The sequence below is a fragment of the Aythya marila genome (genome assembly GCF_965140915.1).
Source record: "Aythya marila genome assembly, chromosome: 5".
NCBI lineage: Eukaryota > Metazoa > Chordata > Aves > Anseriformes > Anatidae > Aythya > Aythya marila.
This window is the reverse complement of record NC_139046.1, coordinates 51,879,618-51,904,537: the sequence shown is the minus strand read 5'-3', so window position 1 is coordinate 51,904,537 and position 24,920 is coordinate 51,879,618. Positions and strand designations below refer to the sequence as shown.

The 24,920-nt window shown below is 39.8% G+C and overlaps 1 protein-coding gene across 1 annotated transcript in view; it reads right to left on the bottom strand.

The window, feature by feature from the left end:
• Positions 1-2,207: 2,207 nt before the first annotated feature.
• EXT2 (exostosin glycosyltransferase 2) overlaps positions 2,208-24,920 on the bottom strand; it is a 69,438-nt gene continuing 46,725 nt past the window's right edge. The window contains exons 10-14 of the mRNA XM_082761332.1: positions 19,433-19,599; positions 12,006-12,149; positions 11,341-11,469; positions 10,087-10,169; positions 2,208-4,975 (exon numbers count right to left, since the gene is read on the bottom strand). Coding sequence (XP_082617458.1) covers positions 4,837-4,975; positions 10,087-10,169; positions 11,341-11,469; positions 12,006-12,149; positions 19,433-19,599 — 662 coding nt within the window. The 3' untranslated portion in view covers positions 2,208-4,836. The remainder of the gene's footprint in view (positions 4,976-10,086; positions 10,170-11,340; positions 11,470-12,005; positions 12,150-19,432; positions 19,600-24,920) is intronic.

The window sequence follows — 24,920 nt, the reverse complement described above, 5'->3', positions numbered from 1 at the left end:
CCTTTTGCTGCGGCCCTGCCGAATTCCTGGATCTCATTTTACAGCGCTTTCTGCTCCCATCCTTCTCCCCCGCCTGCCTTTGTATGAAGTGTGGCAAATGGGGGATTGTTCCCCACTGGCCCTCAGCCAGAGGCACCCAGCACTGCCTGTGCCTAGCAGGCAGCTGGGACTTGGCCCTCTCTTCCGAAGGCAGGGTTCACAAAAGAAGGCCTGATACATTTTCAGGCAGCCAGGCCATCGGGTAAGAAACAGCGTTTGGCCCTGAAGCCCTTGGGTATCTTACCAAAGGTAAGGCTGGTAGGTATTCTGCTCCTGCTGATGGGAGATGGTCACACTGGGCGGGTGGATGCCCATAAGCAGCACTTCACAATCAGGCCCACTTGCTGTTAGTTCTCTTTATATGACCTTCGTCCTCCTCCTGCCCACCTCATCCTCTCCTTCCCCACTCAGACAACCTAGCACCGAGCCCTGATCCAAGTTCAGAGACCTCACGAGACCACGGCCAAGTCGCATTGATCTTGGCTCCCAGCTATTGCAGAGCTGTCGCTCTCGGCTGGACAGGAACATTTCCTACTGATGCAAGTAAGCAGGCATTTAGCATGAGGAAAGGAAATCTGAAGAAGAATTACTGGATCCTTTTCCAGACAAATGAAGACAGCAAACAGGCAACCTTGCAGGGAATACCTTTGAGCCGTGCTGCCTGCTTTCAGTCGGAAAACTCCCTGCGTGCTGCGAGCTCCATGCCACTCCACTTAATTGCATCAATTGTCGCTGTTATCCTTTAATGGGAAACATAACTCGCTTTCAAAGCGACCACAAGAAGCTGCAGACAGGGCAATCCTGAAGATCAGCAGAGGTGGGACTGCATTACAGCCATTTCCATCAGGCTGAAATTACACAGAGTGCACCAGGAATGTCTCTAAATGGCTTCAAGCCAGGACAGGCTGCAGCACGCCGGCACTGAAAGTCAAGGCCAGCAGTCCTCTGCCCTGGTACTGAGCTACCCAAGACTCCAAAGCATGGCTGTTCTGCTAAAACACGGGCTTAGGATGCTGCTGTTCAATCCTGTTTTCACCCACACAGCTCCTCTCCATTTGCTCATCTGCAGCAACAGGTACGATGCTGGCCTTATCCAAGCAGGACGACTGGGGTGCTCAGTTTGTTGCCCTGCTCAGGCACAGCAGTGGCAAGCATCAGAAAAAGAAGTTAGGCTATCCTACATATATTTGATCACACAGCACGACACACAAACAACAGATCCACAACTCAACAGCAAAGCAAAAGCGTTCCAGATGATTGTTCTGCTGAACAAATGCTCTCTCTCTCTCTCTCTATATATATATATAAACATAAATATATATATATTTTTTTTCAGGAGGGTGGAAGTGCCCACCTGCTAATTGGATACCTTTCAGGTGCTACAGAAAGATCCAAACTCTGCGTTCAAGGTTTCTGGTTGGTTTTGACAGGAACAAAGTTTTGGGTCCTAAAATTTTTTTAAAAGTCAATATAGGTGGAACATTTCTCTAGTTTTTATTCTGCTCAACTGTTCCAGAACAGCCTGAAGTTAGCAAGTGGACCAGCTCAGTTTATAGTAGTCATCTAAGATGACTTTGCAAAATATTTTTTTGCTTTAAGTATGTGGAAGAAACTCTCCATGATTGCAAGAACTCCCTGTACGGCACATTTGGAGCTATATATTAAACATACTTTGCAGCAGTCTTAGCAAAAATTAAACTTGCAACTCTTTAAGAGTGATGAAAATAATCATACTTGCTCTGTCTTCTCTCTCAGTAAGGCATTTAAAATCCACTTTCTCATCAGCACTGTCAGTTTCAGTTTCTTTCCCGTGTTGTGCTGAAGAGTTGTGGCAGTAGCTTCCACATGAAAGGGATGGACAGGAGATCTCTGCAGTACAAATTAACCCTTTTGAGATCTTTCCTGATGCAAAGATGCTCTCTCTACCTGTGGTAAGTACGCAAGGTGCCAGACACTTGTTATGGAGCTTTCAGTGTAGGGAAGAATGAGTAGGCAAGACAAAATATGGACAGGTCTTGCTGAAGTACATTGTGGATATTTGAGTTTAACAGAGATTTATGTAGCAAAACAGCCTGTCATTGCAATTCTCCTTGTAAATGCAGTCGTCTTTCCTGATGCTTTTCCATATACCAGCGCAGCTCAGAAAGTGAAATACAACAAATGATCCTTGGATTTACCTTTTAATATACCAATGTTAAACTCTTTTGATAACATATATACAACGAAAAGTTAACAATGGTCTTAATTTAACGACTGACAACAAAACCATTCCAAATCAGTCATACAGATACATCTTACCTTTACAGATTTTGAACCAACAAAACCAAAACAAATACAAATGTAGTGGGGAAGCAAGCCGTTTTATTGTATTTATTTATTTATTTTTAAACCAGTCAACTGCCCATTTTTATCTATGGCACAGAGAAAAATTACCATGTAAATGAGACGGGGCTATGAAAGTAAAGTGCTAAAAGGCAAAACACGACTGATACAGGTCACTTGGCATTTTGAGGAAGGGGAACCCACTCAGATACTCTGGGATGCAGACACAAGGACCTGGTGCCTTTTACTGACTGGAGACCATAGACCGATTTAGGAGGGCTGGTTAGGCTGTCCGCACCTGAAAATAATCCACCAACCATTTGAAATCCTCCATGTTTTTTAAGATGCTGGGCAAAACGTGTATTTCTGGCTTTACAGAGAAAAAAAGCAAGAAATCAGAGCAGCTTCACAACTTTGTGTAAGGAAGATGCTACGGCTCAGTTATATTGCCAAAATATATCAGCCCCAAAAGAAAGGCTAAAATTCAAGTGACCACTACACTTTAATAGAATAAATGTGCTGAGCTTCTCTTGATGCCCAAGCACCAGGGCATAAAGCAACAGAAAGATTTGGAAGATTCACGTGAATGAACAAATGATACTGCAAAGGAGAAATAGCAAGCAACAAACCTTCCTCGATCTTGTCATACCCATTGTGCTGAAGCAGTTTTTGTCACTGCACAAGCTGTCCTCCTAGCTCCCTTACACCCCTTCCCACAGCAAATTCGGAATGAAACAAAGACTACAGTGAAAAGCATTTACTAGTAATTAAACGTTCCCAGAGTTTCGGACGATACAGTTTACAGGCACATCCCAGGGGAGTTATGAAGTGAAGCATCCCCTCAGAGCTATTGTTCCAATATGATTTTCATTCACAGCACATCCACTGCGTTGGGCAATAAGATAAGTCTTAGTGGGGGTGAGACAAATAGGAGCAGATGTTTCCTGTTTCTAGCCTGACTTTCATTTGGTTTCTGTCATTGCTGCCTATCCAGCTTAGGAGAGGGGGTGAACTGTGATGCCTAACACTTGTCCTATTGTTTGGGGTTTGGCAAAATCTGAGGAATAAGGCTGCTCATAGCAGAGCAGAAAAACAGCCCATCGAGGAGGATATCCCTGTAACTGGCAGCAAGGGAGGTTTCAAAAGACAGCCAAATCACCCTTATCTGGTAACAGACGTTTTATCAGTGGAGCTGAAAAAGAGATTCTTTTCTCAGCCCAACATGGAATCATCTTTAATATCAAAGGACAAGAGGTAATGGTCCAAGCAATTTTATTTCTATTATTGCTGCATTTAATTTTCTAATTCAGGTTAATTTTAGTATTGAGAAACAATTCCAATGCTTTTCAGAAATGTAAAGCTTCTCCAAAAGCTTTCCTAAGCAGCATGTTTCAGTGGCAGCCCATAGCAATGGGTTCCTTAGTTAAATCACAAGCTAAGACCCAGCAGTTTTTCCAACAGTAATTTACAGGAGTTTGCAAGTGTGTGTTAGTGTCTTGTGTGTACACATATCCCTGCACATCAAAGCTTTAACTGGGAGTTTCTGTAAATTGAAGGTTTTTACAAGTCAGTACTACAACACGCTGCTTGCTGAAGAGGATTCAGATGTTAAAACTTGCCTTCACAGCTGCCGTTCCAATGTATGGCTATGATGTAGAGTTGTTACCTGGCTGTTCTGTTTTGCTAATGAAAAGCAAACATGAAAGATACTTCTCTGTGAAATACTCGCTTTAACACAGTCCTGGTCTCTTGCATGGACGCAGCAGAAAACCTGAGATTTACGCAGAGAGAAGGGCTGCAGCATTTGGAGCTGCATCCTGCAGGTCTCTCTGCATTAAGAAGACCATCCTCCCAGCTGCTGTCTGTCTCAATTCACATAAAAAATAAGTAACACAAAATGGTTTGCCCTTTAAACCACGTGATAAACACAGATTTTGTATAAAAAAAATAATATTTGTCCCACTATGCAGAAAAACAGGTTTGGTATTCAATTAAGCCTACAATTAAGCTCAAAAGTTGCAGGCCCACCAATAACCCAGGAAATAAGCTCCTCCTGAAAGAGAGCACCTATACAATCCAGGCAGTTGTTTCAAATGTATGGGTGCTTAGAGCATCAGAGGACTGCAGCACATTCGATAGAAGAGGTCACTCATGCCACAGAGAGCAATATTCAGTCTTCTTCTCCCAGGCGCACAGCCTCCTTTGGGGAGAAGTGTCTGACATTTCTGGTAGGACGCATGAATATAATCAATCCTCTGTGAGCAACAGAGAGTCAGTTGTTCAGCTTTCCATTCCACCTTTGTGCAATATAAAGGTAAGACAATATACTAAAATACAACATTAGTTCCCGTTTCCCGTGGGTGTAACCCACCCTAGCGTTTTTGTTTTTGTTTTTTTTTTCTTCAGGGCCTCACGTTCCTCTTAGCACCTTTTCCACCGGTGTTTTCAGCACTCAGGTTTGTGTCACAGCTGCCGTTACAAGCTGCCGATATTGGGAAAGCTCTTCAGTTTCTCAGGAAAGTCATCTTTGTACAGGACGGGGTCGGCTCGGTGCTCCACCACTTTCAGGGGCATGGTCCCGAAGACAGAGGCAAACTTATTGATGCATTCAGATCTGGTGAGAGGGAAAGCAGCGTGATTAAGAACCACAATAACCAGGCTGGCTTCCAGCTCCCACACCAACACAACCGGTAGGAAAACAACGCAGTAACCTCCCCTCGTGTGCTTGGAGGTATTTCAGCCATGCTGCCTACTACTCAATAAAAAAGAGAGCCTCATTGCAGAGAGAACTGAAAAGGAGCTGGTGTTCTTTGATTTATCCGTTTAATCACAGAGAAGAGCAAGGGGATGCCGGCAGCAGCACATGTGCACATGGAGGTCAAAGCTGCTCCTCTCCCTCCCCCTAGAATTCCAGTCATTCTTAGAGCGATGTACATGCTGTAAACCAGAACAGATTAACTGCCAACATGTCTCTTAAAGGGCCGCTCTTGGGTCAGTTTGGCTCATAACCACAGCTCTGCAAAATGCAAGCCTTTGTGAAAGTGAAGTTCTACAAAAAGTCTCTTTTTTTTTTTCCAGACCTCTTCAGAAGCTCTGCCTTTTCCCACAAAAAATAATCATGCCTTAATGTATAGGTAGCACTGATTATACTCTAACTTAAAGGTGAAGCTGAATAAAAAACTATAAAAGAAAACCAACTAGCTTATTTTGTCTAAATCATGAGATACTGGGCAGTAAGGCCTCCCATTAGCATAAAGATGAGACCGCTGACGATTCTTTCAGTTTTAATAATCCCGGGTGTCAGCAGTGCTGTGGAAGGGAGCAGCCTTGTGCTCCAAGAAGCAAGCAAGCAGATGTTTAACCTTCCAGTGCTCCTTTAACTCTTTCACTGAAAGACATGCTACCTGTGGAAGCAAGGCAAGCAGAACGTGCCTAATCTCACCCTGGCCAGCACTCAGCTCACAATCACTCCCTACTTCATAATGCAGCTCTTAAAGCTTTCAGACACCGAGAATCATGATGACAGTCCCTTAGATGTAACACACCAGAGACAGGTACAAGAAAAAGGGTCACGTTTCTTCCACTGTTTAGAAACTAAAAGAGAAAACAAAACAGAGACGAGTGCTTTGACTCGGCTAGAGAGGCTGCTGTGCTGCAGGCGGTCCCGGAGCAGGTCTCTCGCCCCACAACCACTGCACTCCCTCCCCGACCCCTTCGAAGGGTTAGGGGGTCACTGCGGCTCCAGGATAATTTTCCTGAGCAGAGCCAGTCAATCACAGCAACCGAGTGTGACAGTTTTGTGATGGGGACTGCTCAACGCTGGCCCGAACACTCGTTTGAAGTAGATGGGACAGCAAAACTGGTTTTCAAAATTAATTCCTCAGCCTCTCAGCATCCTATGGCTCCCTGCTTAACTGGAGTAAATGACTGAAAAACACAGAGCCCAAGCTGTAGAATGGCACATCCCTACCTAGCTGTTTCAAGCTATAACGGTCATATTTCAAGCCCTTTCCTGGCCTGAGAAGGGAGTCAGAAATTGACTTCATGGGCGATATTTGAATAAAATATTTAATGGAGGTAAACACAGAGATTTGGCTTCTCCTCCACTGCTTCAAATCCTGCCTCTGCCAGTAATGACTGAAAGGCATTGTAATGTCACAGCTGCTGGGCTGCCTGCGCGAAATGAATTTGTTGTCTCAGCCTGCTGCCCGAACCCAGCGGCACCTCAGAGCAAAAGGCAAAGCTGGATGGAGAGAGGAGACAACTGACCTCCTCCCTCCACAGGCTGCACTGCTAAACCAAAGGCGAAGTCTCAGGAGAAAATATCAAGACGGGATCCCTCTACAGCTAAAATTATTCTGGTGGTAAAACCATTCAAGCATACCAGTACAGTACCTTCAACCATCAACAAACCACTTTGCTGTTAAAGAAATAATGTTAAAAAAATGGAAAAAAAAGCATGTTCTAAGCATTCTGGCTGAATTGGAAAAGCTGGTCCTCAGGAAACGTCAAATTCAAATATCAGAAGCAGCTTTTTGGATGAAAGAAATGTCACAGATAAACCACAAAGTGTGTTCGAAGGAAAGCTGCCCCTTTCCAAAAATTTCATTTCCTGCACTGAACTAAATCACTCAAATGCCAAAGCATTTGCCACTTTTGGACCACATAAAAGAGAAGGGCCATCCAGCACATTAAACATGCAGAGGTAGGAAGCCAAGAAAAGAAAACATGTCATTGTATACAAAGGGTAGGTGTTTGTCTTCGTTGTGCTGATATTTTGCAAATTCATACTGAGAGAGGCATCTTTGCTTCCCCAAATTATTCATCTTTTCTTTGCTTTGCTGACAATACACGGTTGTGCTCAACAAGGAATTAAGATGGTGTGAACTGGGAAACTGGGAGCCCCGTTGCCCCTGACAGACTGGATCAGCCTTGTTCTTGTTAAGGTCTCTCAAGCAGCTTCCTTTCCCTTCAAATATTTTTGGGGAGGGTAATTCTGCACCTACAGCCTCTGGTCAACCGTTACCCGGCCAGTTTGCCTCTTAAGGGAAAGTCCTCCTGTTTTGACTTCAACAACTATTTATTTACATGCCCTAAATAAGACGCTGTGTTAGTGTAGCTGCAGAAGCAGCTCAGCCTCTTGCCACATTTACTGTATAGACAGCTGCCCTCTAGGCTGCATCTTATAAAGTTCTCAATTTTTTGAGAGCCAGATGCAAAGCTGCTAAAGGCAGAAAACTTGTTGCTACTTAAACAACACCTGTAAATACATGGATTATGAGATCCTTTTAAAGTTTTTTTTCTGAGACCTGATGTAAAGGCTAACCCAGGGCAAGAAGGGGATTCTTGGTTCAAAGCTTCCTTTAGTTGATGTATTTTAATGATGGAGCTCGATAACCCTGAGGACTTAAGTCTTTTATTTATCTCAGAAAAATTGCACAGCAGGACAAATAGCAGGGTTGGCTTTCCCATGACTGGCTGTAAATATCTTCACTACTGGTCAAAAAAAAAAAAATAAATCCCTTAAAATAAGAGGCACAATTCAACCATACCACTGCACCATCTTTCCATCGTTGTCTCTGCTGAGTGTCAAAATGCTGAAGGTAGATAATAGTTGAGTGGTAGATAATTAACACAAGTGGGGTGAGAAGGTTTTATATTATCAATCTTCAAAATGAAGCCTGAAAACACCTGACTTGTATATGCCCACAGCTTTCCCTCCTGCACCCAGACTCCATTGCAGTATTTACAGCTTTGGCTGGATACAAAAAAGTATGTGGATTCACAGTCTACCTAGCATTTCTTGCACCTCAGTTACGTCCACTGTTAGAAACTGCAGAGGAGAAGCAAAGCAACATTTTAAACGTGTTCTCAATAAACTGTCAATGATATTTTACTTTGAGGATACGAGAATTGCTGGAGACATGGAAGCATGACCTTTACCCCGCATCATAATGCACTCTGGAGCAAAGACCACTTTTTCATCTTCTGTTTTTACAGTGCTAACCTTAATGAGAACCTAGTTCGTGACTGAAATTCCTACGTGGTGTTGTAATGCTACTACTACGATCATCGGAAAGCTCGACTGGGTTCAGGGAGCCCATCCTGTAAGCCAGTGCTGAATTGCTAGATAAACAATATCCTCCTGGGCTTCCTTCAGCTAACATTTAAGATCTACAGAGCTTCCAGCCCCTTCCTTAAGAAGTTTTCTGCAGAGAAATTTTTACCATCTTCATGGGGTACATTTGTACATCCAACTTATTTTTTTTATTATTATTTTTTTTAATCTAGCCTCATTATACATCCAGTTCAAACACTTTGTCACTGACCTTGGTGGTTATGCTCTTCAATGCCTGGCACGATGCTCAGTTAAAAATCAACCAGACAAACCATGTATTTGTGTGTATTGTTAAACGTGTCTACACATCAAACAGATAGAGCTATATACTCTTCTTACAAATAAGCCCCTGGACAAAATTTCAATACATAAATATCCTTTCTGTAGCAAAAGGCCAGGAGATAAATACAACACTTTAAATTTGCTGAGTACTGCAGAGATGGAGAGAAAAAAAAAGCTCATTGGTAAGACATAACTATGTTAATTGGTAAGATATCCATGTTATTTCTCTCAGTTCAGAATTAAACCAGTCTATTTTAAATGCACAGCAGGTTTGTTTTTACTTCGTCACCTCTTCTGCTGGTACATTACAGCACTATGGAAGCTACCTTTGCTTACCTACCCCATCAATTCTATGGCTGCAAATGATTTTTCCCATAGATTGCAGGGGAGATGCTACAGCCTAAAGAAGCCTAAGGGGAAATGCCTTTATTGGTTCTAGGTTAATTTCAACCAATAATTACTATATACACTTATTCTCAGGGTTCTCAAACAAGGGTTTCCAACAGCTTTATGAAAGCGAACAAACTTTCCTTCACTTTATGTATTCAGAAGCCAAGGAAAAAGGAAGCTTAGTGCTTGGTCAATGTTAGGAAGCCATTAAACTGTGAAGCAGGGAATGAAACACTTCTGGTTAACCAACTTTCAGTATTTCACTGAACTCTTTCTTTGCAAATACATACTTCATTTCAAAATTAATTTCTCATAAAAGCATTGCTGCCATTATTAGGAAGTGCCACAAGCAATTGTGCAGGCAAATGCCCTTTAGTAATGGAAACAAAGTGATTCAGAATGACAATGTACAAACATCCATTCAACTAGCATTATTAATATCCTTATTAGTCAATCAGTTTTTGGTAAGCTAACAACCGTCTGGACTAAAAAATAAATAAATCTCATATTCATTACAGCTGAAGTTCCATCATGGAACAGAAATGCGGCAGTATTGAAAATAATGCCAACCACCTGAATTTCATACACATCCTATAAGCTTTACAGCAAAATCTGCTAAAAATGGTACCCTCCTCAAGTCCTTTCTTGTAGTAGTCCACTTTTTGTTGTCACATCATCCTTTGTGGGAATGACTTATGTTGATTAAATGATCAAATCCATGAGACATTCTTTCAAAATTACTATTTTAGAGAAATATAATCACTTATGTTTAAATGAGCATTTTTATTCAAGAGCATTAAAAAAAATAAAACAAGCATTTTATTTTATGAGCATTTATATTTAAGTGAACATTTTGATCCTAATTTAATGAGACACAGAATAAAATTCTAGCACTCAGAAAAAGGCAATCAGAGAAATAAAGGGTGGTCACTCACCTTTCTACCATGTGTGTCTGGTCCAGTGATAACCCATCGATTGCTGTGCATTCTGGACATTTGAACTTCTTTCGTGGGGTCACCTGCACAAAGGCACGCCAGATACCATCAAATATCAACAGAAGGGACATTAATCTCCTTGCACAGAGAGCAGCACAATACCTCTGAACATGCCTGCAGTGTAAACTGAGCTGTCTCACCAAGGGGGGGTGGGGGGGTTGTTTGAAAAAAAAAAAAAAAAGCCACTTCATTCCTCCATTCAGCTCCATCTGGCCCGGCTGACTGCAAAATTCACAGGGGCCCAATAAAAACGGCTTGGAGGGGTTTTTCCTTCTGTAACTGAAAAGAAGTGGCGATGACAAGCTCCTTAATTCCTGTTTAATGACTGTTTTCTCACTGCCAAGGTCCCTGTATAAACACCATTTGTTCTTGCAGCCATAACAGCGATGAAATATAGCTTCCCATACTTCACCGTAACGTTAATCCAACAGGCGCTCTTTTGCTCACTCCAGTTAATAGCTGACTGGCAAACTCTGCAAGGCTCTCCGAATCGCACAGAGGTGCCAAATTACTCTGCCTGTGCCCTCGTACAGCTCAAAACCTTTTTCAGCAAAAACACACACTTTATCTTCTACAGACTTTTTTAGGAAGTGCAGCCACCAGTCCCAGTAAATGATGATGGACAGATGGGAAAGTGGACCCTGCTAATTGAAGTAACGCCTGGTGGCCTCTAAATCTCATTCCAAGTTGACACATTTTGAAATGAATGTACAGAGTGAATGTCCAGACTTGAAAACGTGTCGAAACATGTCAGGAAATTAATTCAGGGATAAAAAGTTCATTTAAAGCTGATCTTGCAATTAACATTCTTGCAATTAACATTCCTATAAATCAGCTGTTGCCAGTCCACGACAGAGAGAGCTGTAGACAGTTGGCTATTTCTTTCCTTAAGTCATCTCAAATAGTTAAAATACATGTATGTTGGTGTGGCTATCATTTAAATTACCTTCTTCATACTTCATCTAGTTGTTTAAAATAACCACCAGAAGCAAATGGCATAAAAAAATTCTGTGTTCCTAGTTAGCACAGAAGTTTTACTATAAAAGGGATTTGCTACTATGGAAGAATGAGACACCATACCAGAGGTACATGAGAGAAGAGAAAAGATTAAATAATATATTCAAGACTACTGAATTTACGTGAACACGCAAGTGTTTTTAAACTTTATAAAGCTAAACTGCAGAGAAGTCCTACCTTAATGACCGATTTGCCGGTGACATTTGCCACTAGGAAATTCATGGCAATATCTTCACAGTTCATATGAGCATCCACCCAATTCTTGATGTCACCAGGCATTTTGTATGTGTAAAGATAGTTGAAATACTGCATGACAGATGGAGAAGAAGAGAATTTTTAAATACAGATACAGTAATTTTAAGACTTTTAAATGTTTCAGTCACTGAACAGCAGGCAGCTAAGGATGGATTACAGGCCAACTGACACTGCCTTCAGATGGTCTTCTCTAGCAGACAAGAGAATCATTTTTGGGTGCTTAAGTGCAAAATTATTCCATTCCTGACCAGCACACGGATTTCTTTACAATTGTTGTGGATTTTGTTTGTTTGTTTCCTAAATGCCTAGCTCCATAGCCACATTAATTGCCAAATACACTATGTACTTTGTGGTCATGCAAACTGACTGTTCTTCTGTAAGTTCCTGAAGGTAAGTTATTTTGCTTGTTTCCACAGCAACAGAAAGAGAAAGAAGCTTAGGGAAAGTTTGCAGTTAGTTCTCAGATTGTTGTAGAAAATTATGGCACCACAAAACACTCACAGAATGACAAAAACACATAAAGCTCCTGAAGAGAGTCGTTCATAATGTATACTAGTCGTATACTACAAGTTGTCTATTACAGATACCTTGTGATAAAATGCAGCCCCAGTGAGCACCATTGAGACTTCATTTGTCCATTCTGATTCGTATTTCCATTTGTTCATCTCATGGTCCCAAAGATGCAGGCGACCTGGATATCCAACCAACCTGTCCGGGAACTCACGCCAAACCTGAAGAGAACAAAGACATGACATTGTGCTAACCAGGCTTGCACTCCAAGCAAACACGAATGTGCAGATGCAACCTCTGTTATGGGAAGGCAGAAATACAGAGGGGCAAAGACCACAATCCTCATTAAGTCCTAATTTCTGAAATCAGTGGCTGCCTTGAACAAGTATGAAAAAAACAAGCTTGCTTTGGAAGGACCCTACAGCTCAAGGATGCCACCACATTCCAGAGTAAACAGCCACTAAGCCATGCTAACTTCCTTCTTGTGGAGAAATACAACTGGCTATTCAAGAAGATTTTAAATGCTAACTAAAACAAAGCACAATTAAAATGCAACTTCTGATGTTAACTTCAGTAGATATGGCTACAACCTAACTACTTTCACAGCTGGCTTCGGACCTAACCAACCTGCTTCTTTTGATAGAAATAGGCTTAAAACAGGCTTATATTTTAATATTTCTGGTATTCTTTAGTGGGTGCTTGTATGGATCTGCTGCTACATGGAAGGCCTCTTTGCCCTTGACTTGTTCCAGACAGCTGGATGCAATCAAGATACCATCCTTGTCACTCCATACATTATTTTGTAGCTGACTACAGGATCAAACACAGTAGACAAGAACAAGGAGAAGGGCATCATTAACGCAACCTCAGTTCTCCACACTGCTGGCCACATTAAATAATGGACAATTTTTGCATTAGGAAAAAATAGAGAAAGGATTATAATTATTAAAAGGGGTCTGGATGCTATTTGCTTACTAAATACACCATATGCCTTTAACTGATCAATAATGAAGTTAGTATTTATCTATTCTACTTGAAAATTCAGAATTTATCCTTTATTTTGATTCAAGTAACTGCTAGATTTGTTGGAAAACTAAGTCTTGACTCTCTAACACACAATGTTAAGTCACAAGAGTTCCAACACATACCCAAATTTCATCATGCATGCATGATCAACAACAGCAAAAAATCCCCAAGGGGCAATTTCCAAGCAAACCTTTTCTTCCCTGAACAAAAACAAAGGAACCCTACAGCTGAATTTACAGTATAGAAAGTGTTATCTGTAATTCCACGATACAGCAAACCTCACTTTGCCAGCAGTTTGCTTAGGGCACCTTCCAGGTGCCAGCACGTTTCAGGTGGGAGGCCTGGGTTATAAGGACTCTATGCAAGTATATGGCCAAAGTAGTATGATAAAACAATCAGCATTAATTTACTGCTTCTCTATCTACATTTCTGTGATTTTGCATTACGATATACCTTTTTTCATCTATCCATCTCAACACATTTTATTGCTGTCAGTTAACATAGCTTCAAAATCCCATGATGAGAGCAGTTATTATTTCAAACGTACAGATGAGGAAGCCTGCCAAAAATCAGACAGGAAACAAGAATGGGAACCAGATCTTCTGACTCTCTGACTTGTACTTTATCCAGAAATCAATCTTTCTAGACAGTTCTAAGGTACAGGTACTTGGATAGTATATAGACAGGACAACCACCTAGCAGAGGGCTCTTGAAAGCAAAGATGATTTGGAGCTCAAGAAATAAGATCCACTGAATGTGTTACAAACTGGTGTCACCAACTAATTATTAAAAAAAAACAACAATTGTTTTCAAGACAAGCTAGCGAGAGAATTCAGATACTTATTTTGACACGATGTTAAAAGCACTAATAAAGAGCAAAAGGACAGAGGCATAGCCACTCCCAAAATTTGATTCCTCACTTTCTGGGACTCTAAAAGTAATGATTTTATATATATATATTTGACTCTCAAAATGCCCAATTCCCAGCTGTTGGAATGCAGCACCACCTGAGCTACTGAGGCTCAGCAAAGAATTTGACAGAGCAGTACAGATCTGTATCATACTGGGCTAAGAATTCTTGTAAAGGGAACAACACGCATATTAAACGCAGCTGAAGGAAAGATTAAGCTCAGCTACTGCTTCCCAAGGGACCTCAGTGCCTTCCCAACACTCATCGGCAGCTTCATATTCTTTCTACTTTTTGCTGTCAGTGTCATCTTAAAGAGTCCAAACAAAATAAAAGCCAACTCTAATGCATGTTACCAATACAGATTTCTTTGTATCACGGTAAAGCTCAACACTACCCTGACTCTGGCCTCTGAAAATTGTCAGTTTGCTGCATCTAAAAAATAACTTAGTTGTATTAAACAAAGATTCCTTTTAAAAGTAATGCTATCGAAGTCAGAGGAAAAGCTTGGCTTCTTCTTACCGTTCATCACTAGCTCATTCAATGGTAACTCCGGGAAAGGCTCCAAATAGCTGCATCCAGCTCATTGCCCAAATCCATACAAATGTTTTGTGCCAAAATTATTATGTACAGCTACTGCTTATAAGGAAGCTTTCAGAATAGAAATTGTGGTAATGATCTTTATACTACTCTCTGTTTTGTACTACAGTCCATTTTCTTGTTTGATGGCTGCCTGTAATTTATTAGTCTGTTAGGAATACATTCCATCTTAGACAGTGATCTTATTAGCTTTCACAGACTAAAGAAGGATGGCCTGAGTTAATACTGCTAAGGGACACATCCAGGGAAAAACATATTGCCAAGTGAAGAGGAGGTATGCTTCTTTGCAGACAACGCTATTCCAATGACTCTGCTAGACAACACTGAATATAAATATTTTTGGACAAACAATCTCCCAGATGAAAAATCAGATAAAAGCTCTGACTCGGCAGCTTTACTAAAAATCTTTTGAAAGACACCAAGAGAAAATGATGATTTTTATTTTCAAGTCAAATTCCCCAAGAGACATGGAAATTCAGCCTAGCTAAAATAGCCTTCACCCTCACTTGCCTACAAGTCTCTCTACTTCCTAACCAGAACTATTCTGCTCTATTTCTCTATACCATCAAAACAGCTACAACAGCTACATATAGCCAAAAGGAAGGAAAAGTGCTTCATTCTCCAGAATATACTCCAACACTTATGCATAAAATGTATTATATTATATTAGTGGTTACATGCAACTTCAGGAGCTAATTGAAATTTAAAAATATTCTAGTTGTATAAACTGAAAAACAACCTGTGTTTCCAAAGCTACAATGGCAATATCATAAGAATGAAACATGGACCATGTTCTACAAATTAAAAAAAATGCAGTCAATCAGCATTTCTTCTCTCTTCCCAGAGTCCCTTTCACTCTCAGTTCTCCCTCAGTCCTCAAAGGGATAACTTATGCTATTATTAAAAAAAAAAAAAAGCAGAATGTAAACACAAAGTTCATTAAAAAGTAAGTGATGTTTCACATGCACATAATCTGTAAAATAACTTTTCAATTTGAAGAAATCTGAATGTGGCCAACAGTTACCCATGGATATCTTATTTTGGTATATTACCCCTCTTATAAGGCAATCCAAAAAATACATTTTTAATAGTCAAAATGGGCATGCAAAAATTGTTCTAAAGAAGGCAAAGTTTTACGATGATCTTAGCTTAGTGGAGTAAATACGTGATTCATCAGAGAGGTGTTATTGTATTTTTTTTATTAAAAAAAACAAAAAAAAAAAAACAACAAAAAAAAAACTTTTAAAGAATGCCACAGCAATGAAGCACTGAAAAACTGAGCTCTGAGACCACCATCCACTAGCAGTAGGCGAGAAGTTTCCAACAGAAAAAATAAACTTAGCAAGGCACCAAACTATTCTGCCTACAAACAAAGAACACACAACTCAGAGCAATGATCCCAATTTGGATTATTTTTAATATTGCCGTCATACTTTGTAAGGACAAAGTGCTGTGTGAGTACTTCATAAGAAGTCTTCATGAACTTCATACTTGGAGTTATCCCCGCTTTTCAAATTGATAGAAATGCTAGCAATCTGCCCTGCCAGCAGAGCCTCAGAGGTGGGAATACAAGAATGCATGCCCTCAGTTTCTCATTCAAACACCAAACTCTTTGGAAGCAGCCAATGGTTCTGCTTTAATTTTTTAAGATTATGATATTCTAAATACTCACTCCTTTCCTTGCTCTCCGATATTCCCTCTGTGAACAACAATGATTGGTAAGTGGGAAAAGTTGTCTAGCCCTAGCAGTTTATTTCCAGGGCCTCAAGTCATACCTGTGATTTCACCATGTAATTTACAGAAATAGTCTTTTTTTTTTCGTAAGTCAGAATGTCACAGGCATTCTTATGCTACCTTAATGCAGCAGCACACAGGGACTATTTTTCTGCTTGCTCCAATAGATTTACGCAACGCAATAAATCACCGTACCATAATAGCTCACTTTTAACAAGTAAAAAACGTCTGACACTTTGAGTGTTACTATAATTTTTTATGGCTGAAAGTGTACTGAGATCAAAGTTTTCAGTTTTTTTTAGGCTTGCTCTATACATTCAGACAAGTCTGTGACAGAGGAGATTTTGCCACATGTTTAAATGTAAAGTCTCAAGGATGTCAGGAGGAGAAAAGAAAATTACCGAATGTCACGTTTCCAACCCTTCTTATGACCAAAGCAGAAGCAGACGTACTTTTAAAATAAAAACTTTCTAGTAACATTATATTCTGCTACTGTTCCCTCTGGATTCCCCTGCAAATGAGTCAAGAGTTTGAGAGATACTTTTCTGGTAACACACATAAACAGATAAATAAATTATCACAGGCTGAGGACAATTTAAACATCTGGGAGCCAGCTCAGGCCTGTCAAGCAAGTCACAGACACTCAGGGACAGGAAAGATCAATCTTCAACCCCTGTTTTCTGTGCCAGAGAGTAGGAACTACATCACTCACCCTCCTTAAGAGGAAAAATGTATATTTATAAAATAATTCGCTGTGCTTCTGTATTCAAAGACATTCTTACTCATTTATTTTACAAGTTTAAAAAAAAAAAAAAAAAGCAATCCGAGAATATAAGGGTTCAAACGACCCATGGGTCTGTCTCAACTGTCTGCTCAGTAAGGCATTTTAGTTTTCCATCTAGGCGGCTGTGTGCTAAGCTGGATTCTCAGAATTAAAAACGAGTAGGATTTATAGTCACAAAGAACTGCAAAAGCCGTAAGTTTTAGTCTTCCAGACAAAACAATCCCAAGTCCAAATGGTTACACACACACACACTGCATATAAGGGCTGTTACTCGGACAGCCCCTGCCACCAGCGCATGCGGTCCACAGAGGGCCGACAAACCAGGCAGCACAACCACCACCTGGCCTCAGCTTTTTCCAAGAGGATAACGCTTTCCTGGGCAACTCGTCTCAATATACATGACGTTACAGATGCTCTCAGCCATGGGTGTTTAAGTTAATGCCTCAGACACACGAGCTTTGCAGCTCTATTCTCACAACTGCTGGCTGACAGATCTGACACCCAACTGCAGCGCTGCAGTTCGAGCCTCTGCTCCGAAGCCCTCCACGCCTGCTTTCCCAGTAGCAGAAATTCATTTGGAACTACTTACACAGTCACTTAGATTTACTTGAGCCAGCTCTATGAAAATCTAACTAGAAATGGAGCCAGAATTTACACAGCATGCACGTTATGGATTTACTGTTTTTCATCACATCAGCTCACCCTCAAAACCAGTAGTTAGAAGCACCAACGCAGACAAAAGTTGGCTTGCAGAACTGCCAACATTTCATTGCTCTGCTGCTGTAACACAGTGCTTAAAGCACTCAGTGCAGTCACCATGATACCATATAGAAAAGAGGCATATGTGGCCACAAAAAAAAAAAAATAATCACCTTCCTTTGGTTGTCTTCTCTTCACTGTTGTTCACAGTCCATGTACTAACCTGTTACTCTTAACCTGGCAAGGCAAGTATTTCCTTTCTAGAGATACACGTGATAGATTAAACCTCTGTCTCCAGTACTTAACATCTTCGTTATGGCATCAGTATACCTACATTACCACATGCAACTTCTTGAGGCCAAAAATTTGTTGCTTGCTAAGAGTCTCTTTGACTTCAGAGGAAGAAAGACTTATTTTACCACTTATGTATTCAGACTAAATAAATACTTCTAAAATCTTTCAAAAAACATCATCTTGTGTTAGCAACTGCACTTGAGTATTAAAAATGATACAACTATCATATTTAGTTTGCTTTCTGGACTTTTGAATAGTGATTTTTGTTATTTCACTCAATTTAGATAACAGTCTTATTTTCTAGCTCTTGTGTAAGAAGCCTAGTGTTGTTTTGTCATTGATATTGCAGGTACAGATGTGAATAAATGATTCACACCTTTTTTACATCTACTCTTACATTTTGTAAAGTTTCTGATTTATTTACACATAGAGCATATGTTTGTCTTAAATACATGCACAGAACAGTAATGTCAGGTTATGGACTGCGTCATATACTCAGATACAAACAGAAGACAAAATTAACTCACTTAAGCCAAAGTTTTGGAAGGAAAACAACAGTGGCTTTAAATGCGCTTTTGGACAAACAACCCAAAAACGCCTATAAAGACCTTCACCTCTTTGTACTGCCATGGGTAACTGATTTGGACAAGCTTTCTTTTTGTTGATACCCTCATTACAACAGCAGCTGTTGAAGCTTTGCCATTTAAAGCATATGATACATGTGTCCCCTCTCTGACATTCTTCAGTTCCTCTTTTCACTGCACCCCACCTTACTTTGGCATGTCCTCAGGAGGCCTCCTCTGTTCCCAGCATTTAATCTCTAAAACTTGTCTTGTCCATCAATCTGTACAGGAAGAATCTGATGGCAACATGCCCCCACCAACAGGGAAAACATTGTTCTACAGGCTAAGAGACCAATTAACATTTGTTATGTTTCTTTTTTTTTATTCTAAGGTGCATGAATGCTAACAGATTAATAGTGGGACATCTAAACAAACAATTTTACTTGAAGAGAACACATCATAGCAACCAGTCCGATCAGATGAAGAGCGTGCAAAGATATGGAACTGCAATCCTTGTAATCCCCGCTTAATGAGGGGATTAATTGCAGAAATATCTGAAATACTAAATTGTATAGCAATTGAGTTGTCATGCTTGGAAACCTTTTTGAAACTGATCAAATTAATCCTATTCACAGTCTCCAGACTGTTTCCATTACACATCTACACAACATTTTCTGGAGTCTCTTGGCATCACTCTGCCAGTTATGGAAAGCTTTCTGTTAGCTAGCAGTGTTTTCTATAAAGTAATGACAATCTGTAAAAATACTTTGGAAAGCATTGAACTGCCACAATAAACAGAGATGCAAAATAATCAGCAGATTGCACAGTGCTTCCTCCATTTCAAATACACATACAATGTCAAATTGTGTGAGAGGGGAAAAAAGGCTGTTCTCTTACCTCGTAGCCAAACTGAAGTTCATCCGAGGTTAGCATAATGATATCATCATCAATAGCCAACACTGCTTCTGTTTCAATTTCGTCATAGGGGAAGAAGCGGTTACTAAGTTTGTTTTCTGCAGTCCTAACAACTTTCAGTGGAACACGAATCTTTGGCCAGAGGGAATCTAGAGCAGAATATTAGAAGAAATTTAATTCAATATGTTACTTTGCTTCTGAACAAGTCTGCACTTCAACCTTAGCTTCTTTTTACAATATAACCTGATTTCCATTCACTCAAAGCAAATATGAAGACAAGAGGCAGAGAAGTTCATTTATATTTTCGTCTTTTGCTCTCTATAGAGAGCTTCACAGATAAACTATACAGGGGATTAGCCTGCCCAAAACTGCAGGCTGGGATAACCACACAACAAGGATCAGTGATACTGTTCTGATTTAGGACTCAAAGCAATTTAAAAGAATTTGAAGAAATACATGATGACTGCAAGTCTACGGTCATAAAGAATTTGAAAATAATGTCAACTCTATTAATTGCTGAGAAAAAAACAAACTTTATTTTAACAATTAATGACCTAGATATACCTAAATTGTTAATCACTTCACAATTGGCCATTAATAATTAAGGAGTAGATTCTGTGTGAGCATATTTGAATCATTTCTTTCACCTTCAAAGTCCTGAGTGACAGTAATACATTAATCTGCATAAATGCAAAAGGATTCCAGTCATACCCTACACCCTCTTTACAAGTAGAACAAAGCACTAGAGTACAGAACAATGAAAAATCTCAAATCAAATGATGCTCTAATTAGTAACAAGAAACTGTAGATAGAAAATAGGACCCAATTCAGTCTCGAATGAGGTTACATTTTCATTTCTCGTTGTGTTTAAAATGTAGCACTTTAAGTGGTGCATTAACAGTTTCTGCAAGCTTTTACACATTGAAAATTTTGAAAGTCATATTCTATTCCTACAAAAGCATAACCAGAGGCTTAAGCTTTGAAGTACCAAGCTAAAACTAACACAGCAGAACTAAGAACTGTACATTAAACATTAATTCTGCATGCACTTTTAACCACTTTCCAGCACAAAACAGCAGACATTATTACAGTTTGATGCATCTTTAAAGCACTAAATCATCAAGGTGTAGTTGATGCTTGTCTATTTATTAAACTACAAATGTGGTGTGTTGATTTCTTCCAGCTTTCACAGTAAACATTTATTTTAACAAGAGCTTGAAAGAAAAGAGAGCATTGTAAGATGAGTATGCATTCTAAACGGCAAGGTTGTAGACAGCACACAAAATTAAGACAAGTTTCTTACACTGGTGAAATGTAGGGGCTGACAGAATGATATGTAACAAGAAAAAAAGAGAAAATACACTAAATCAACTACAAAGTGACTACTAAGAGATTTTATAAGTTGCTCTCTGTATCAAATGGAAATGTATAAGCACAGTGTGTAAGAACTGACACAAAGTCTGAAGCCATTGAAATAAATATAAAGTGATCTGAAATAAATATAAAGCTTGGAGACATGAAAAATAGTGTGGACAACAAGGTCATACAGAGCATTCCGGACTGTTTAGTGAACTTAGGTACATTTGAACAAAAAGCAGACCGACAGAGCATTAAACAGCAGGAAAGGCAACTTTTTCTCAAAAGCAGCTACTGACAAAAATTAAGAGGTCAGAGTAGACATTGGCTCTCAGCATGCTGCTTCAGCAAAATAGATTGATGTAGGTCTTCAGTATGTAGATGGGTAAACAGTAAGAAATGTTGGGAAGGAAGTGGAGGACAATTTTTTTGTACGCAGACAGTCAGATAGATGACAAAATACTGTTTGTGGTGCTTTTTGTTTGTTCCAAAGCCTGTCAGAAGACTGGAAACGATAGCAGAAAGAACCATGTAAGTTACCTGAGGGAAGGAGAACGCGTTATGGTGGAACTTGATCAACCTGCTTAGCTTAATAGAAGCAAGAACAAAAATTCATAGTATAGATAATGTAGTTGTCGTCTTTAATAGTATCAGGGGTTAACCTCTGGAAGAAGACAGTAGCTGATTCTGTACATCTTGCCTTTGAACAAGGCTAGGTATTTTTATAGAAAACGCGCTCAAGCTAAGTTGAAGTCACTGGGTTGCAAAGTAATGTGGTGACTGATGACTACAGGTCAACCCAGATGATCTTACTGTCCCTTCTGCCTCAAACACTACGGAGATTGTTGGCCATTGTCAGGATGAGAATAGAAAGCTTGAATGTAAATTCCTAGGACATGAGGATTAATACAGAAATTCAGAAAACAGCACGGGGAAACAAGACCCTTGCTTCTGTGTTTTAAGATCGAAAGGAAGAAGGCAACATGAGTGCCTATAAAAGGCCGAAATAAGGGAAACTCTAACCCTAGGAAATGCTTTTAGTTTGTAAACAAACAAAAGGTCAGCTTCTGGAAGCGTTCTCAGCAGAAGGATCTGAAGAATGCCGGAGTTCAGGCAAAACCAAACGTAAATGAGTTGCAAGGTGATACAATTATGCACACACACTTCTCATTCCATAAAAATCCAGAATCAGATCTCCTTTAAAAACAGTTCTGCCCTCTTTCCACTGTAACTAGGAAGACAGACTTAGCACTAGAGAAGAACAAAAGCTGCCTCAATCCAACACATACAAGTAAAACTCACTCCCAGGAGCAAGTGTCCACATCCTCATTGCCACTGGGCCTCTCAGATTTAACAGCTCACATAATGCTCTTAAATAAAACACAGAGCTACATGCTCCTTACAGATACCAGAGCCCAAGCACTACTTCACTGGGAAAACAAAATCCTCTTTCCAAACCACACCAGAAGTCTTCAAAGGGCAATTTTTCTTGGAGCTTTAGTTTAGAAAGAAGGATTGGCATACATGGGTGGCCAAAAGAAAGGAGAAGAAATAAACCGATATTTACTGGCAATATTTTTATTTAGTTTCCTACCCTGAGGTTATTCCTGTGAGACTAAAAAAGTGACTATAAAATCTACCTTTATCTGGGTGGTCTTGTAGACCATGGCTTGTATTTGACATGTATGCAGATTCTTGTTCAATTTTACTCACTTCTTCTCCTTCTAGCAGAAAGCAAGAGGCATCACCCCAAGTGATGTGACGCTACATCACTGAAGTGGCCTGTAATAACAATTAGTAGTCAGTCTGAAGGATTAAATCATGCTACCGATGGTCTCCAATGGAAGTCAGCCAGCAGCTGGGGGGACAGAGCAAGTCACCAGGGGCCAAAACAAAAATGTTGAAGAGCCAGGGATTCTAATTATAATGAAATGAGTGCGTTTTATTCTCCACATTGCTAATCAAATGCAAGGGCTTTGATTTCCCTGCCTCAGCCATAACCTGAAATGACAACTCCAGTAAGACAATACTGAATTAACTCCAAGATTTCCATCTTATTAGTCATCCTAACCTCAGGAGGCAGTAACACTGGATGAGAGAACAGTTTACTGCAAATTTGTACTATCAAGCCTACTCATTGCTTTCTCACTGGTTTACCATACAACATGCAAGCACCGTATTTGTAAGACAGTTACAGCCACTCCACGGGGACATACATCACAGCCTCCAAAGGCTGCAGATTGTTTAACATTTGCAAGCTACTTAAAGACCTTGGGCTAATTGTCTAGAATTACCCAATTATAAGCTGTGCATTGGTATAAAAGAATTTTAAGTAGCCTGCTGGATCCCCAAGAGATTCCACTGTCACAAGTGTTTGAGGCAAGGAAAATTGCCATAAGTATGTATGTACTTGTAAATTTGCCTTTATAAATATCAACAAACTTTATAATTTATACATGCTAAGTACTTTTTTATTTGGGCTTTTCTTTGACTTTTGCCTGCTATATGTATGAAAAATGAGAACAATATGGCAACAAAAATTTTATTTCAGTACAATAATACCATAAAACAAAAATTAAAACCGAAAAGCCACTAGGATTGTGAAATAATAATTCAGAATAAAATCAATCAAACAAAGACACTTTAAACTTCTAGCTCTTAAAAAAAATCAACCATTTGATGGTTTACTTACAGACATGCCACTTGCATTAAATTATGGTAACAGAAGAAAAAGTAATGAAAAGTGTATGAAAAATGAAGGTGTAATCTAATCATAATTGGCATGCATCTCAGATGTCAGCAAATCCTGTTAAACCCACATGATTTACTAAGGTCTTGGAAAGTCTCTCAAAATGACCAATTCTCAAAAAGAGATAAGTTACTCTAAAATATTTGTGCTTTGAGAAACGTAATACAAACTGTTCGAGTTTGGACTTATGTTAAAGAAATGAATGGAAAATAAGTGTTTTGGAGACACTCTGAATAACGTATTGGGCTATCAGTTACCCTTTCTTTCATTTTGCATACTGCAGAGTAAGACTACTTACTGCCTCGGACGCTAAGCGTTGCTTTACCTACAGAGAGGGGAGCACGTGAGAGACATAATGACACAAACTAACTTGGGTTGCCACCAGACTGACTACCTGAGCAAAAATGACCGTCACAGAGGACAGCAGACTCCATTCAGAGATCCTAAATATTTCTGGTTCAAAATTAGCCCTGCTAAAAGACCCCAACGGAAGTACACAGTCAATAAAAGACGACAACTACTTCAGAATCCAAAGTCTCAGAATCCGTCAGGAAGGTTAACATTGTCCTTCCTTAAAATTGTCCTTCAAATTAAAAAAAATATTTTAAAAGACAAAAAGAGAAGACAGTACTTTTCCTTTCTACGTGTAGGAGGAACGAGGCATAAAGAGAAGTCTGAGACAGGTTCTGCCACTTCTCTAATACCACACTGAGTTTTCATACACTGCTTGGAAAAGTAATGTTCTGAGAAACCTGAGCACTAGCAAAACATATATGGGGGTAATCCTCATTTTAGTAGACTTTATTATAACCAAGGCAAAAGCCCATGCCTTAATTCTTACAGTAAAGGGGCATTTGCATCATTTAACAAAGTATGACAAGGACAAAAGAAGCCCAAGATAAGAAGTGATGGACAAGGCAGACGAAGTCTGACAAGATGTCATGAGGACCTTGAAGCATACAGAAGTAAATACGCATGTTTGCGCTAGGAATCACTTCTTTTAAACTTGGTGAGGGCTTTCTGTGATGCAGCAGAAGACCAAGGTAAAATATTAAAACAGAGCTCCCTGAAGTATACAAAGTCTCTATCTATGCATGGAGCCTGAGGAGAAAGACAGGCCCTTCCTGTTGTATCATACTGAAATAATTACGAGAGACTAGCTAGAGTTTGGATAATACATACACTTGCTCTTTGGCAACAAGACTCCAGGCATTCTTGACACTTTGCTGTTCAGGACTACTGATCCACTGATTGCAGATGCTACCACAGAAAACAGTATGTGGTCTTCTAAAAACAAAATCAGCAGTTTCCAAACTTTCCCAAATGCGGCTTCCATTTCTAATGGGCTTACAGTCTGTAACAACC